Source organism: Aphelocoma coerulescens, chromosome 18 (assembly GCF_041296385.1).
Source record: "Aphelocoma coerulescens isolate FSJ_1873_10779 chromosome 18, UR_Acoe_1.0, whole genome shotgun sequence".
In the NCBI taxonomy this organism is placed as follows: Eukaryota; Metazoa; Chordata; class Aves; order Passeriformes; family Corvidae; genus Aphelocoma; species Aphelocoma coerulescens.
This window is the reverse complement of record NC_091031.1, coordinates 6991417-7007273: the sequence shown is the minus strand read 5'-3', so window position 1 is coordinate 7007273 and position 15857 is coordinate 6991417. Positions and strand designations below refer to the sequence as shown.

Here is a 15857-nt window from a genome sequence, read left to right as displayed (position 1 = left end):
AGATCCTGCATCCCCCATTGCCCTGAGCCCCCACACTGCAGCAGCCTCAGAGATTTGGCTGAGCTCTCCTGCAGAGAGAGCGGGTGCTGCTTTACAGGGATTAAAATGTAGCCTTAGATGCATTTTTCTCTTCAATTTTTGTTGGCACCTCTTCCATCCCCGAGGTGCCCTGAAGGCACCCACAGCACCTGGGCAGAAGGTGGCCAGGCTGTCTCAGGGACTAGGAGTGTGTGTGGAGATCCTGCATCAGGCAGCTCCTGCCTGAGGACAGACAGAAGGTTTTTAGGCAAGTTGAAACCTCTCTGGAAACGGCCTCTCCAAGCCCAGCAGCCACAAGGATGCTGTTGCAGGTGGCTGCAGTGCCAGTCTGGGTGGCAGACACCCAACTGCCCATTTGGGTGACCCTGACCCGGAGCCAGGCGTCTGTCCCTGGGGAAGGCAGAAGCGCAGTGCCTGGGCTCTCTTGAGAGGGCAGCTGCTCTCGGGGTGATGCCCAGTGTTTTGGTGGCTCTGAGCCGGGACATGAGGAGGTTTGGGAGAATCTGCCCCCCACAGTGGGGTCTGAGTTGGGCTCTAACTCCTGCCAGCTCCTGCCAGAGCCGTAGTCTCTTTGCCTGCAGACAGTGGCTCGTTTTGGGGCAGAGTGGGCACCACCCAGGGACAAGGGAGCCCCAGCAGGGCCCCTGTCTGTTTCCCCCCTTCCTTTACTGTATCTCCCCCCTTTTCTCCCCCCCCCCCCCCCCGTCCCCCAGTCTGGCTTGCTCTAAACCAGTGCTCCGGGATCAGCTGACGCTTTAATACTGGCCCTGGCGACAGCTGGAGGATGCTGCTGCCTGCGGGGGCTTTGTTCAGTCACCCCCCTCCCTGTGACCGATGGGGACCCTGAGGCTATCCTGCACCGGCTGGGGGGCACCAGGGTGGGCAGCTGGCCAGTGCCCACCACTTCAGTCAGCAAAGGGATGGAAGATACTGGCGGGAGGGAAGGAGTCCAACCGCATTCCTCCAGCCCTCCCTGGGACTGGGGACGGGCAGTGCCCAGAGACGGCGTCTGTGCCATTTTGCCACGGGTTTTCCCTCCTGGAGATGGAGGAGAGGGGCGAAGGAAAGGAGGGGGTCTTGCCCTCTTCTCTCTCCGGCACTGGAGCCGGCCCCGGTGCCAGGAGAGGCGGGCCGGTTTCTGGAGGGAGGGCTGTCCGTCCCCCGTCCCCCCCCTTCCACCGGGGCTGGCGGCCAGCCCCGAAGTTGCGGCGAGGCGGGAGGACACACGTCCTGTCCTTCCACCGCCCCCGGGCTCCCCCCAGCCTCCATCCCCGCATCCCTCCTCCGCGCTCCTCCCGACCGTCCCGCCCGGGCAGCCCCGCCGGTGCCGGGGCGGGGGGAGATGGCTGCCGGGGCTCGGAGGTCGCCGAGACACCTGCTGCCACCGGGCCCCCCCCCGTGCACACCCGCTCCGCTCCCGCTCCCTCCTTCCTCCGCTCCCGTCCCTGCCTCCAGCCGCCGCTGCAGAGCCGCCGCCGCCGCCGCCGCCGCCGCCAAGGACGAGCCGGGACCGACGGCGGCCGCCGGAGCCCCCCGCCAGCCGCGGCGGGGGCTGACCCTGCTCCGGGGGGCTGCCCCGCAGGAGGAGAAGCTTTGGAAGAGCCGAGCCCCCGATGGGACGAGCCCCGCCGGAGCCGCGGGGCATGTAGGCACCGAGCAGCGGCGGTCCCGTAAGTACCGGGCGGGCTGGGGGCAACCGGGGCCCGACGGGCTCCGCTGCCGCCCCGCCATCGCCGCCAGCAACTTTTAGGGATGAGGCGGTTGTTTTTTTGGGGTGGGGGTTTCCCCCGTCCGTCTCTCCCTACCTCAGCATCCCCCCGCATCCCCAGAGCTCCCATTCCCTATCCCGGGCACGGGACAGAAATGAGCCTTAATCCTGGGCGCTGTTCTGGGGGGTTTTGGGGGGAGTGGGAGGCAGGAAAAATTGAGGAGACCTCCCTGGGTGCCACCAGCCCTGTGTCCCCCGCCGCCACCTTGCGTAACCCAGCGGCAGGCAGGACACTTGGCGTTTATTTTTGGTTAATCCATATTCGACCTTTTTAAGCTGCGTTTCGGTGCGTGCTTGTGTGGGGCCCTCACCACCGCCCCGACCCGCAGCCCCCGGCCCGCAACTGTTGCTGTCGGAGGTGCGGGCGAGGAAGGGGAGGGTGATGAGGAAGAGGAGGGTGATGCCGGGTGGTGACGGATGAAGGTTGAAAGGAGACGGTGCTTGCCGGGGGCTGCCAGTGCTTCTCTCTCCCGAGTCATCCCCCCTGCATGGGGACAGGGATGGCGATGAGTTGTCTTTGAGGAGGTTTTGCTGCTTTTTCCCCTTCTGAGGGGCTTCATCGTGGTCTCCTTGTTCCACAGGGGTGTCCCCATCGGGGCAATGACAAGCCCTGGCACATCCTGGTGCCCTCCTCTGTGCCGCCTCTCCTCCCCACCTGGCTCCTGCCAGGTTTGGCTTCGCTCTGTCCTTTCCGTCCATCAGCAGCAGTTCCCCATCCCCTGGCGCAGGCTGCGTTTTCCCTCTGATTTCAGGCTCGGAGGCTTTTGTTGGGGGATAAGGTTTCTCTTTCCTGAATGATATTTTGCATGTCGGAATTTTATTTCTCCCCTTCCTGAGGTCAAAATATCTGCATGAGCTCTCCCTCTCTTGGAGCAGGGGAGCGAGTGAGGGCAAAAAAGGAGGTTTAAAATTAGGAGCAAACTTTCCCTGTTGCATTAAAAATGACATCTCAGGGTCTGGTGGCAGGTAGGGGCTCTATCGGTGCCTTTAGCGTGAGGCTTCTGTGAGTTTGGTGCACCAGGGGAAGCTGTGCCTAGGAAGGGGGTTAACCTGCTCAAAACTACCCCACAGCAACAAAAACAAGTGCCGAAGCCACCGAGCAGCTTTGTGGCGTCCTCTGGTCCCTGGGGAGGCTGCCAGGAGGTGGCATTGCCTTGCCCAGTCTCCTGGCCATGGCCACCTTCTTCCTGACCCAGCCTGGCCACTGGTCCTTCACCCGGCTGGAAAACCTCCCTTTTGGGAAAGCCTTTTCCCAAGGGACTGATTCTGCAGTGCTTCCTACGAGGGGTTGGAAAATGTGGGTTTTCTTTGAAGTCAGCAGGGCTTTGCTGTGTTGTGCTGAGCCCAAAAGCAGCCCCAGCTCTGGCAGTAGCTCAGGGATGGGCTCAGTTTCTCCTCATCCTCCACCACTTTCCTGCAATCTGTCATCCCCCGCCAAAAACCCAAATTTTCCTGGACCCCTCTAGCTCAGTATGAGAAACAACGGGCTGGAAATGCATGGTGCTGGCTGGGCTGGAGGAGCTGGCTGCCCTTTGCCTCCCAAATTCGGCCATTTTGGAGCGGCCCTGTCTCCAACCTGTGCATGGAGCCCTTGCCAGCCATGGGCTCTCTGGCCTTAAACCCCTCCATCCTCTTCCATGTCTGCCAAAGGCTGTGGTGAGCCAGCCTGACTCTGCATGGTGGCACTGGGTTCCTGGGAAGGATGGAAGTTCATTGTCCTGATTGCCTCAGCACTGGCTGAACGATGGGATGAGCCCATGCCCACCTCCCCTCTGCTGCTCCAGTGCGTTCTGGCTGTGAGGGATGGGGATATTTTCCACCTGCGGCTTCGTCCGTGGGAAACCAGATTGCTGAACCCTGTCCCCAGTCACAGCCAGGAGCAGGGGGTGACAGAGCTTGGCATCGCAAGGGGCATCCGCTGCTCTGTGCCTGGATTACTCGGTACTGGAAGAGGCTCCTGAGCTTGGGCAAGAGCTGGGTTGAGGAAGAGGAGGATAGGGCCCTGGAGTAGGTGAGGTGCCAGGGCTGGCACAAGCAAACCCCATCAGCCACCACAAGGGCCCAGAGTATATTTAAACGTCCTTGAGGAGGGCTCAGACGGGCAATGCTGCTGGCAGGGCGGTTCTGTTTGTTTTGGGTGGCGTGTTGCTCCCCTTCCTCTCTGCTCGGGTAGCGGATGCCGGATTCCCGATGAATTATTTATCACAGGACTAAAAATACTTGGGAATTCGCAGTGAGGAGCAGGCAGCGCAGGCTGCCCGGCCACTGAGCTGGCCGTGCCGGAGCATGGGACGCTGCCAGCATGGCATGACTCACCTGCTGCCCTCTCTGGCCAAGGGGCCCTGGCTGCGGCCATCGGTGTGGCGTTGTGGCTCCTGCAGCTCCACCAGCTGTGATGGGAGTGGGGTGGGGGATGCAGTCAGGTAGGGTGAACCCGCTGGGTGATGCTGGGTGCTGGGGGTGGATGAGTCCCTGATGAAACTCACCTGGTTGAGAGAGATGCTGCCGGTGAGCATCAGTGCCCGGACAGCTGCCTGAGCCTTCCCGGTACCCATGGGGCACAGGAGGGAAATGTAAGGTTTGTGTTCCTTGTCTTCTGGAGGTGACAGTCCTGGTGCTCAAATCTGCACCACGCAGCTCTTGCAGGGTGCCCAGCCTGGCAGCCGTTGGGTTTAAATCCCGCATTTTGAGTCCAACATGCCGGCAGCGTTTTCGCAGTGTGCTGAAGGGGTGTCTGTCACTGCGGCACGGAGGAGTGTAGGGGTGCAGGTCACTGGGGCAGCCCAGACCCCAAAACCAGCTGGGACTCAGTGAGAGAAGCATCTGGCTGTGCTGTAGACACATTAAGCAACAGCAGCTTTTAATTGCAAGTGACGTTTCTGAGAACCAGCTGGCACCTTGCTGCATGAAGCAACACCAGCGCGTGGCTGGTGCCACCACAGAGGGCTGCTCGTCCCCCTCCCCGCTGCCCAGCTTGGCACGAGGGGGACAGCCCTGGGGGAAATGGGGCTCAGAGGGGCTTGGATGCCCCTGGCCACAGGTTGGTTTTGCTGGTGGGCTCTGAGGGGTGAGCTCCGGCACAGGGGTGCATCACTGTGGGCAGGGATGTGTCCCCCTTCAGGGGACTGTCACCCCAACTGCTGCAGCATGAGCACCCCCTGGCAGTGGGGAACTGGGGACCTGGCAGGGAGGATGTGCCCAAACAGCCCCTGAGAGCCTGGATTTGGGGTGCAGCCAGCAGAAACACGGTGTGAAGGGCGTCCCATCTGGGTGGGCACTACCAGCAGGGGACACACGTTGTGGGTAAAGACAAGAAGGAGGAAAGATGAAGGACACTGTGTAGAGGGAAAACTTGGAGATACGGAGCCAGATAGGTGCATTGGTTGGAATTTTGTGGCAGAGAAGGGGCTGAGGTAGCGTGATGGGTGGGAGACAGGCAGCAGGACAGGCAGGGGAATACCTGCTTCAGGGACTGTGATGTGCAAAATCTCAGTAAGAGGGGTGCAGAGCTGAACCCTTCCTCAAGGGCAAAGCCTTTGACTATTGAAGGTGGCTGTCTGCTGCAGAGAGAGGCACCAAGGAGCTGCCAGCCCCTCCTGGCACCTCTTGCAGCTGTCCCTGTCCCTAGCTGAAGGGACAATATGGACCAGCGTAGCAGTGGTGGCTTTTGGATGGGGTGGGAGGGCAGTGGGAGGGAGATGGTGGTGGTGGGATGGGGGCAGGGTGGTGGTGGGAAGCAGGGACTCTCTGTGAAGGGTTAGTGCTTGATAGGACTGGAGACAAGTGACACAGTACTGAGGTGTACAGTGGGTGGTGAGTACAACCCTGTGGCCATTCCTTCACCACATCCAGTGTCCAAGGGATGAGGGTCCCTTTGTTCCCCCGGGGTCAACCTGCAATGATGATGTTCCAGGGCAGTGGGGAGGGCTGGGGTGAGTGGGGCTGGTGGTCCTGGTGTTCGGCTGGATGCGAGGGGCTGTGTCCTGTGCTGGCAGGGACGCGCTGGTGGACATGGGCAGAGCGCCGGCGCACGCTCTGCTACTGTCGATGGTGCTGGGCTGCTCGGCTGCCTTCACGGACATCCTGCTGCCGGGCCCTGAGGAGCCGGTGGTCAACGTGGCCGTGGTGTTCGGGGGCACGTCCTACCCCCTGCACATCCGCTCCCGCCTGAGCCCCCAGAGCTTCCTGGACATGCCCCTGGAGATCCACCCCATCACTGTCGTCGTCAACAACACCAACCCCAGCACCCTCCTCACCCAGATCTGCAACATCCTCGCCAGTCACAAGATCCACGGCATCGTCTTTGAGGACAACGTGGGCACGGAGGCCGTGGCCCAGATCCTTGACTTCATCTCCTCCCAGACCCAGGTCCCCATCATCAGCATCAGTGGCGGGTCTGCAGTGGTCCTGACCCCAAAGGTGAGACCCTCACTTGGTGTTTCCAGGGGGGATGAGAGAAATGAGGAATTATTAGAGAGGGTACGTAAGGGATGTGGAATTCTGGAGGGCAGAGGAGCTGCTGGGCTGCAGCCTTTGGGATCAGGGGCAGGAATAGGCAGTGGCCGTGTGGCCAACTGGGGTGATGGGACATGGGGGGGACTTCAAGGAGGGGCCCCGTTGATGGGATGTGGGAGAGGACCTTAACGCCCTGTGGAAGGACCTTCCCTGGTGTGCTGCTTCCTGTGCCCACCACGGGGTGCTGGGTTGGTGGCACTGGGGCTACTGGGGCAGTGGCAAGGTGATCACAACCTCATCTTCCTCCCTCCCTGCTGGGGCTGGATGCAGCCCTGGAATGGCCGGGTGGGCAGCGTGAAGAACCTTGCTCAGCTGTGGTGGCGATCTCAGGTGCACCATGGCTGACACAGGATTTCTGTCTTCCCTGCTCCTCGCTGGCACCAGACACTGTCAGTTACTGTCCCCTGCCTGCTGGGAAGTGCTGGTGGCAGGGAGAGCTGGAGCCAGGCTGGAGGGTGCTGGGCATTGGGGATTTGGGTTATCTCCTCATAGGGGCTCATCCCACCCTGCCCGGCCTGGGTGCTGGAGGGGTTTCAGTGCTTGCTCTTTCCTGGGGCTGGAGATCCTGCCCTTCTTCAGGGCACAGATTTTGTGCTTTTCTTGCACAGTGGTTTGGGGTCCAACCCCTCTGGATTGTATCCCCCCAGCCCTGCCTGTACCCACTGGTGCTCCTGGAGCACCTCAAGCTCATTTTGGCTGGGTGGCAGTGGGTGCAGTGGGCTCTGGTGGGGGCAGTGGACTCATGTGGGTGTAGAGGGCTCAGATGGAGCCTGGAGCAATGGAAAACAATCCATGGGTTTGCTGTGGTCCAGGTGATTTTCTGCATCTTTCTCCAGGGCTTGGGTGTTTTGGGGTCAGTGGAGGGATCTGTCTCCTCCTCCCTGTCTGGGATTCCCTGGGGCTCACCCCAGACTACATCTCTGGAGGTGGAGGGGGTCTGGGTGGCAAAACCCTACTGCCTGCATGTGACCTTCGGCAAATGCCATTCGCTGAATCATTTAAGACAGAATCAGATCAATTAAGGTTTGCTAATGAGAGGCCAGATGGCCGGGGAGGTGGGGCGAGAGGGAAGGAGCCTCACAGGCTCTGGCTGCAGGTAGTGAGATGAAGCAGGGATGGGATTTATGCTCCTGGCAGAGCTTTGTTGATCTCCTTTGGAGGATGGAAGAATTTTTGGTATATAAGCTCAGAAATGGATGTGAGGCTGCAGAAGTTGACCCTTTGCATGGGGTAAGGTCCTTTGGAGGAGGATCAGTCTGATTTTGGGTGTCTCCAGCCCATGGACTGCACTGGTTCATGGCAATCGTAAACTTTTCATGATGGCAAATTCAAGGAGGCTTGCATAGGTGCAAGAGACCTGGATCATGATGCCAGAGCAGTCCCTGACCCCTCTCCTCCTGCAGGAGCCTGGATCAGCTTTCCTGCAGTTGGGTGTCTCCATCGAGCAGCAAATCCAGGTGATCTTCAAGGTGCTGGAGGAATACGACTGGGGCTCCTTTGCTGTCATCACCAGCCTCTACCCAGGCTACAACATCTTCCTGGACGTCATCCGCTCCTTCACGGATGCCAGCTACTTCGGCTGGGAGCTGCAGGAGGTGCTCACCTTCGAGATGAGCCAGGAGCAGAGCAGCTCCAGGATGCAGCGGCTCCTGCGCCAAATCGATGCCCAGGTCCTCATTGTTTACTGCTCCCGAGAGGAGGCCGAGTATCTCTTCTCCATGGCGGAACAAGCTGGGCTTGTGGGGCCAGGATACGTCTGGATCGTGCCCAGCATGACAGTAGGCAACATGGAGGTGCCACCCTCCTCCTTCCCTGTCGGCCTCATCAGCGTGGTGACAGAGAGCTGGAAGCTGAGCCTGAGGCAGAAGGTGCGGGATGGGGTGGCCATCGTTGCCATGGGGGCAGCCAGCTTCTTCCGTGCCCATGGCTACCTCCCAGAGGTGGGGCGGGACTGCTGGACCCCCACCAGGGCCACAGCCACCAACACAAGCTTCTACCGGTGAGGCTCGGGGTCCCCCTGGGATGGGTGGGAAATGGGAGGAGTGGGGAAAAGGGAGGGAAAGGGCAGGGGAGGAGGGGTACAGAGCTGGTGGGCAGCAAGGATGATGCGCACTGCGGGCTACAGCTGGTGGTCCATGCCTCTTGGCTGGGACTCGCCAGGAACATCTCCCCAGAGCAGCCCTTGCCTTTTCCCACGTTTCTTGGCGACTCAGGACCTCTGGGGATCTCAGGGGGGTTTTCATCGCTCTGTGGCACCTTGGGGCTGCTGTGGCAGTCTGTGCATCCTCAGCCCTGCAGTGGACCATCATCCTCGGTGCCTCCTTGCTGGAAGAGCTTTCTCCAGCTCCTCTCTGCCCCTTGCATGGGGGCTAAAGCTGGTCCCCAGCTCTCAGCCCCACGTTTCCATGGGACCTGTGGCAGCCTGGCTGAAGGTGGAGGAGAAGGAGGAGGGCTGTACAGTGCAGGGCCACACAGCCAGGAGCTTACAGGCTCTGTGTCCCACCAGGCACCTCCTCAATGTGACGTGGGAGCACAGGGACTTCTCCTTCAATGAAGGTGGCTACCTGGTCAGGCCCACCATGGTGGTGATCACACTCAACCAGCACCGGCTCTGGGAGATGGTAGGACACCCAGGCCCCCTGGGATGGGCACACTGAGGGGTGGCTGGGCAGGGTGAGCCTGGGGCCATGCACAGGCTAGGGTCCCACCCTGGGGTGGGTTGTACCATGCGAAACCCAAAAGTACCGTGGCTGGTCCCAAAAGTACCCGTGACACCATGATGGGGGTTTGCAGCGATTGTGGGCACCAAAGCTCTGCCAAGAGCTGTCAGTTCTCCCCTGCAATTTGGCTGATAAGTTCAAAGTCAGAAACGCAGATGCCCACCTCTGGAGAACAGCAGCCAAACACCTAGACCTGAAACAAGATGCGTGGAGGGGTTTTTGCTAGTTTGAAAGTATTTTGGGTAAAGTTTGGCCAGGTTTGTGCTCAACCAAGTGTGAAGCTTGGGGCTCAGGAGGAAACACCTCACCCTGTGGTCTCGGGGTGTGTGGGGAAAGGGATGCTGAGATGGGGCTCACCAGGAATAAGCCCCAAAGGTGGGAGGATGGATATGGGATCCCGTGTGATCCTCCAGAGCCCCTTGCTGGGGTGACCATGTGCTCTCCCTTGGGGGCAGGTGGGCAAGTGGGAGAAAGGCATCATCCACATGAAGTACCCAGTGTGGCCCCGCTACGGCTCCTTCATGCAGCCCGTGGTCGACAACCGCCACCTGACAGTGGCCACCCTGGAGGAGAGACCCTTCGTCATCGTGGAGAACACGGACCCCAGCACTGGGGTCTGCGTGCGCAACACCGTGCCCTGCCGCAAGCAGACCAACTCCTCCCAGAGGTGAGCAGGGACACGGAGCTCGACAATTCTGGCCACCACTCCCTTGGCACGTGGTGTCCAGGGTGCTCAGAGCATCTCTGGTTGGTCCAACCCATCTTTCCCGGTGTGTTTCCAGTGGCAATGGCCTCGTGGATCCCTACACCAAGCTGTGCTGCAAAGGTTTCTGCATAGACATCCTGAAGAAGCTGGCCAAGGCGGTGAAGTTCTCCTACGACCTCTACCTGGTGACCAATGGCAAACATGGCAAGATCGTCCGTGGGGTCTGGAATGGCATGATTGGTGAGGTAGGGGTGGGCATGGCTCAGACCCCCGCTTCGACACTCCCTGGAGGGCACCACTCACCCCTGACCTGAGGCTTTCCTGGTGGAGATGAGATCTGTGGTGGCACTGTGGGCAAAGGACAGCTTGGCATGAGCTCCTCCATGGAGGAGGAGTCAGATGAACATTTACAACCCCACAGCAGGTTGTGTCTGTGCCACTGCTAACTGTAGAAGTTAATTTTTTTTTTTTATAAAGGCAGAAATTAAGGCTGGAAATGCTGGAGATGAGGAAATTCCTGGGGAAAGTGGTCTGGGTCCCTCTGCTTGTCCCTCTGCCCATGCCAAGCCCACCTGCCCCTTTTCCAGGTGTACTACAAGCGTGCAGACATGGCCATCGGCTCCCTCACCATCAACGAGGAGCGCTCCGAGATTGTGGATTTCTCCGTGCCCTTTGTGGAGACGGGCATCAGCGTCATGGTGGCCCGGAGCAACGGCACCGTGTCCCCCTCTGCTTTCCTGGGTGAGCCCCGTGTCCCCCCCTCTTTCTGCAGGTTCACCCCATGCTCCCTTCAAATGCAAATTGGAAATATTGTTCAGTTTTAATAACTTTCAAGAAAAAAAAAAGCCTAAGTCATAAGGCAAGGAGATTGTGCTGTCGGCTTTGGGGCTTCCTCCTTCCCTGTCTGAATAATCCTTTTATTATGGAGATGGAGGCTGGAGACTGAGGCTGGGCTCAGTGGTTTTCTCCCCTTCATTTTTGTGTGGAGGAGGAGGATGGGGACGTGGGGGGATTTGCCAGCTTGGAGCTCTGCTTTGGGGATCCGTCTCTGCCACCGTCACCAGAGCCAGTGGTTAAGCCAAGTGTAGGAAACCTCCAGTGCTAGAAGTTTTATTTAATGAGTTTTACACCAGCAAAGCTGCAGCCTAGGAAGGGGAGGAGACTGGCCAAGGTCGTCAGGAAATTCGGCTTGGGCAGGGCTTGAGGCTCTCGGCAAGGGCACAGCAGCAACGTCCCAGCTCAGCTGGAGCTGGGCTCTTGTATGGGGAGGGTGCAGGTGGTTGCTAAGGATGCCATGGAAGGTGGGACCACCAGCCTGGGCACATCGTCCTCATCCTGTCCCCCCCACACACCACAGAGCCCAACCTCCCAAGGAAGCAGGGTCACCTTCACCAGCCCCGGGGACAGACGGAGCATCCTGCCCAGGTTTGGCAGGGCTGGGGTCTGCAGTCCCCACGTCCCCGTGTCTCCTGCCTCTGCACTAATGAGCTGCATCCCCATCAGGGGAGGTCTCTCCTCCCTGACAGCGAAGGACGTGCTGACAAATGGACCTCGGCGGCCGCGCACTGACAGCTCGGATGCATCCCCAGTGCTCCTGCTGCTCCATCCCAGATCATCCCGGGCAGGCAGTGGCTCATTGCCTGTCCCCACTCACGGGCTGAGCAGGCTGGGGGGCTGGTTCGGTGCCTGATGCAGGCACAGTCCTGTGGGCAGAGCTATCACGGGGGAGAACCTGTGATCCCATGGGAAACTCTCCTGCAGTGACCCTGGAGATGGGCAGCATTTTGTAAACATCTCCCTGTTGATGAGGACCTGATTTGGTCTAGGCAGGGCTGCATCCCCCAGCTCTGCACCAACCCCCTTCCCTCCTGATTCCCTGTGGAGCTGCTTGGCCATGGTGCTGCCAGCCTCCGACTCCTCTCCAAGGAGGGGCAATATTCAGGATGAGCCCCATCCATCAGGGAGGGCTCCTGGGAGTCCTCAGAGGACCAGGGGATGTCCCAGGAGGCTCACAGAGTTCCACTTGCTTTGCAGAGCCTTATAGTCCAGCCGTGTGGGTCATGATGTTCGTCATGTGCCTCACCGTGGTGGCCATCACCGTCTTCGTGTTCGAGTATTTCAGCCCCGTTGGCTACAACCAGAACCTCACCAGTGGAAAGAGTGAGTTGGGCAGGTGGGAGCTGGGAGCTGGGAGGGGGGACACACCCCTGGCTGGGCTGACAACTGTCCCCTCTGTTCCCTGTCCCCGCAGGGCCAGGAGGTCCCACCTTCACCATCGGCAAGTCCGTGTGGCTGCTGTGGGCTCTGGTCTTCAACAACTCCGTGCCCATCGAGAATCCCAAGGGCACCACCAGCAAGATCATGGTGCTCATCTGGGCCTTCTTCGCTGTCATCTTCCTTGCCAGCTACACAGCCAACCTGGCTGCCTTTATGATCCAGGAGCAGTACATTGACACTGTGTCGGGGCTGAGTGACAGGAAGGTGGGGCTGATCACTGGGGTGGGAACCCTAAAAAATCCCTAAAAAAAACCCTTTTTGAAGTTACTGGCAGTGATGTGTGTGAAGCTGCACATCACTGCCAGTTGGCTGGGCATGAATACATGAGTCGAGGGCTGGCTGTGGGGAGGGGACATGCTGGGGACACGAAAAGACACGGGCACTGTGTGATGCCACCCCTGGGGCTCCCCATTGCAGTTCCAGAGGCCACAGGAACAGTACCCACCCTTCCGCTTTGGCACTGTCCCCAACGGCAGCACCGAGAGGAACATCCGCAGCAACTACCCCGACATGCACACCCACATGGTGAAGTACAACCAGCGCTCTGTGGAGGACGCCCTCACCAGCCTCAAAATGGGGTACGGCTCCCCCAGATGGGCTGTGGTTCTTAGAGCTCCTTCAAAAGGGATACAGCACCCCCACATAACTATGGATCTCCCAGATGGAGAAGGGATTTCTCGACTGGGGTACAGCCCCCCACAAGTTGGTTGTGGGCCCCCCCAGGCTGGGTACAGCTCTCCCAGACTGTGTATGGCTCTGTGCATCTTCCCTGGATGAAGTACAGGACCCCCGGACAGGACATAACCTGCTGCAGATGGGGCGCAGCTTCATACAGCTCCCCTCAAAAGGGATGCAGCTCACCCCAGATGGGGGCATGGCTCCCCCAAGTGGGACACAACTCCCCCCAAGGTTGGGTACTTCCCCTCCAAGTGTGGTTACAGCTCTCCAGGATGGGCCAGGGGCCCCAAGAGCACATAGAACCCCCTCCAGATGGGCTACAGCTTTCTGAAAGGGATAGAGCTTCCTCAAATAGGCACAGCCCTCCCCCAAAAATGGGCTTTCAGACCCCCCCTCACCCTTCCTCCTGTTGGTGGGGCAGGAAGCTGGATGCCTTCATCTATGATGCAGCGGTGCTCAACTACATGGCGGGCAAGGACGAGGGCTGCAAGCTGGTGACCATCGGCAGTGGGAAGGTGTTTGCCACCACGGGCTACGGCATCGCCCTGCAGAAGGACTCGCACTGGAAGCGGGCCATCGACCTGGCCCTGCTCCAGTTCCTGGGAGACGGTGGGTGCTTGTGTGAGCTCCTCGTTAGCCCTGTCCCCATCCTCACCCCACCCCTGCCCTGCAGACTAACCCAGGGGAGAGGGCGTTGGTCTTCAAACCCTGTGCATCTTCACGGCTCACATCCTCATGGCAGGATGGCACTGAGGGACTTCACCAGCTCCTCTCAGGGGATATTAAATCCTCTGGATGTTGTGCTTGTCATTCCCTCTGGGGTTGTAAAATCCAGGAGATGGCTGTGCACAACATTTGAGGGTCCTGAGGAGAAGCCTGGGAAGAGGACAGTAAGCATTGGTGGCTGGTGCATGGGTGGGGGACAGAGTCAGGAGAGGACCCTGGTGGTGGGATGGTCAAGCCAAGGGCAGCAGCAAGCATTAGGTGATTACAGCTCCAGAGGCTGAAGGGTCTCTTTCTCCTCCTCTACCCACAGTGGGTGGAGAGGGGCAAGGATGTGCTTGGGAAGATGATTCCCAGGGGTGGATTTTCACCCCCTGCACCATTGTGCGTGTCCCAGGCGAGACCCAGAAGCTGGAGACGGTTTGGCTGTCAGGGATCTGCCAGAATGAGAAGAATGAGGTGATGAGCAGCAAGCTGGACATCGACAACATGGCCGGGGTTTTCTACATGCTGCTGGTGGCCATGGGGCTGAGCCTGCTGGTCTTCGCCTGGGAGCACCTCGTCTACTGGAAGCTGCGTCATTCCGTCCCCAAGTCCCACAAGCTTGACTTCCTCCTGGCCATCAGCAGGGTGAGGGATGCTGACAGGGGCTTTCGAGGGGCGCAAATGTCTTCACATGGGGTCACAGGGATGGACACGGCTTGGTGGGCATTGTCCTTTGACCCTCACGGGAGGGATTGGAGATGTTTGTGTTGATGTGAGCTCTTGGTGAGCAAAGCCAGCTTTTGAGGAAAGGGCTCACTCCTGGGAATGACCCCACATCCTTATTAGCATCCCTGGGGAAAGGGGTGATAGAGGATGGTGTCGCCCACCCTGACAGTTCTGCGAATGCTGGGGAGGGGGCATCAGTACTCTGAAGCCACCTCACCTCAGCAGCATGAACTCAGCTCAGCAGGGTGGGCTCAGGGGGCAGGACCCCACTGACCTTGCTGACGGTGGGGGGGCCCATTTCTCCCCACAGGGCATCTACAGCTGCTTCAATGGGGTTCAGAGCCTGTCGAGCCCCGGGCGGGCGCCCACACCCGATGTCACTGCCAGCTCAGCCCAGGCCAACGTGCTGAAGATGCTGCAGGCTGCCAAGGAGATGGTGACAACGGCCAGCGTGGGCGGCTCGCTGGAGCAGGCCACCCGCACCATCGAGGACTGGAGCAACCACAGCGAGCGCCTCCAGACCACCTTCTCCCTGAGGACACCCCAGCTTGTGGTGCAGAACAGCACCGGCGCACACCGGGGCCCCCCCTCTGGCCCGCACCCCACCGAGAGGCTGGGGAGAGCCTACGCTCCCAAGGGTGCTCCCCTGGGGCTGCCGCTGCCCCAGCCCATCCCTGTGGACTCCCGTCTGCACGGGGAGGAGAACTGGAGAGGGGCAAACGAGCACCCCCACCTGCTACACCCCTTGAAGTTTCGGGGTGGCTGTGTAGGGGATGAAGCCCTTACAGGTTTCCCCCACCTCCTGGTGAAGACTTCCCCAGGAGGGGATTATGGGGAGCAGGTGCTGGTGGGGAACCATGTCGGGGCTCCCCTCCCGCCCCCCACATCCCCCAGGGACCTCCCACCACCGGACATCTACAGGGAGCACAAGCGGCCGTCGGGGCGGGGGGACCGGCTCCAAAACAACCCCCTGCTCCAGAGGGACGGGGCACACGGGAGCTCAGGGACTCTGCCTCGGCTGCTCTCGGCAGCGGAGAAAAAGCGGGAGGTGGGCAGCGCCTTCCTGCCTCCATCCTGCTCTCGCGGAGCCTTCCCGAAAGTCACCAGGACTTGCAGAGCCAGGGGCGAGCCGGCGCGGCCGGAGGCGGCGGTGATGGAGCGGGAGAAGCCGAACCGGTGGGCGAGCTCGGCCAGGGCGCCCGGGGAGCGCGGCGAGAAGCGGCGTCCCGGGGGGCTGCGGCGCTGCGGGGCCGCTCGCCCGCCCGCCCGCGCCGACGTGCCCGACCTCTTCCCCGAAGCCGAGGCCGGCTACGGCTGCGGCTCCCGCTGTCCACAGGCCGCTGGCCGGCTCCCACCGCGCTCGCCCGTGACCAGGCTGCCGTCCTACCGGGAGGCTTGCCGGCAAAACCCCCGTGCCACCGCCACGGTGCCGGCGTGCGCGCCCCACGCCTGCATGAACTCCTACGCCAACCTGCCCCTCTACGCGGGACACCTCTCGCGGGGGTCCCCGCCGCCCCGGGAGCACCCCGGGGTGCACCCCTGTGACCGGGGGTCCGGGCGCTGGGACAGCGCCTGCAGAGACTGTGGGAGGCGCGGGGAGCTGGCCTTTCTGCGGGCGCTGGGGGCGGAGAGGAGGGACCCGCTGGTGGCCCGCGGGGTGGCGAGTCCCTGCGCCGGCGGGTCCTGGCGGCGGGTCTCCAGCCTGGAGTCGGAGGTGTGA

At 60.7% G+C, this 15857-nt stretch overlaps 1 protein-coding gene across 1 annotated transcript; it reads left to right on the top strand.

Annotated features, from left to right (window-relative positions):
- Window positions 1-1083: 1083 nt before the first annotated feature.
- Window positions 1084-15857, top strand: GRIN2C (glutamate ionotropic receptor NMDA type subunit 2C). The gene is made up of 13 exons (XM_069032498.1): window positions 1084-1709; window positions 5803-6226; window positions 7726-8321; window positions 8829-8943; window positions 9498-9709; window positions 9825-9993; window positions 10336-10489; window positions 11783-11908; window positions 12000-12229; window positions 12443-12603; window positions 13125-13312; window positions 13824-14056; window positions 14448-15857. Exons 1-13 carry the CDS (start codon window positions 1084-1086, stop codon window positions 15855-15857), a joined length of 4644 nt encoding a protein of 1547 aa, XP_068888599.1.

What these genes read in the sequence shown, in the direction of transcription:
- GRIN2C (XM_069032498.1), top strand. Translation starts at nt 1,084, where the DNA reads ATGGAGGAGAGGGGCGAAGGAAAGGAGGGGGTCTTGCCCTCTTCTCTC. An exon ending in CGGGGCTGAGTGACAGGAAG is followed by an intron (nt 12,230 to 12,442) that starts GTGGGGCTGATC and finishes TCCCCATTGCAG; the next exon opens with TTCCAGAGGCCACAGGAACA. An exon ending in TCCTCCTGGCCATCAGCAGG is followed by an intron (nt 14,057 to 14,447) that starts GTGAGGGATGCT and finishes TTCTCCCCACAG; the next exon opens with GGCATCTACAGCTGCTTCAA.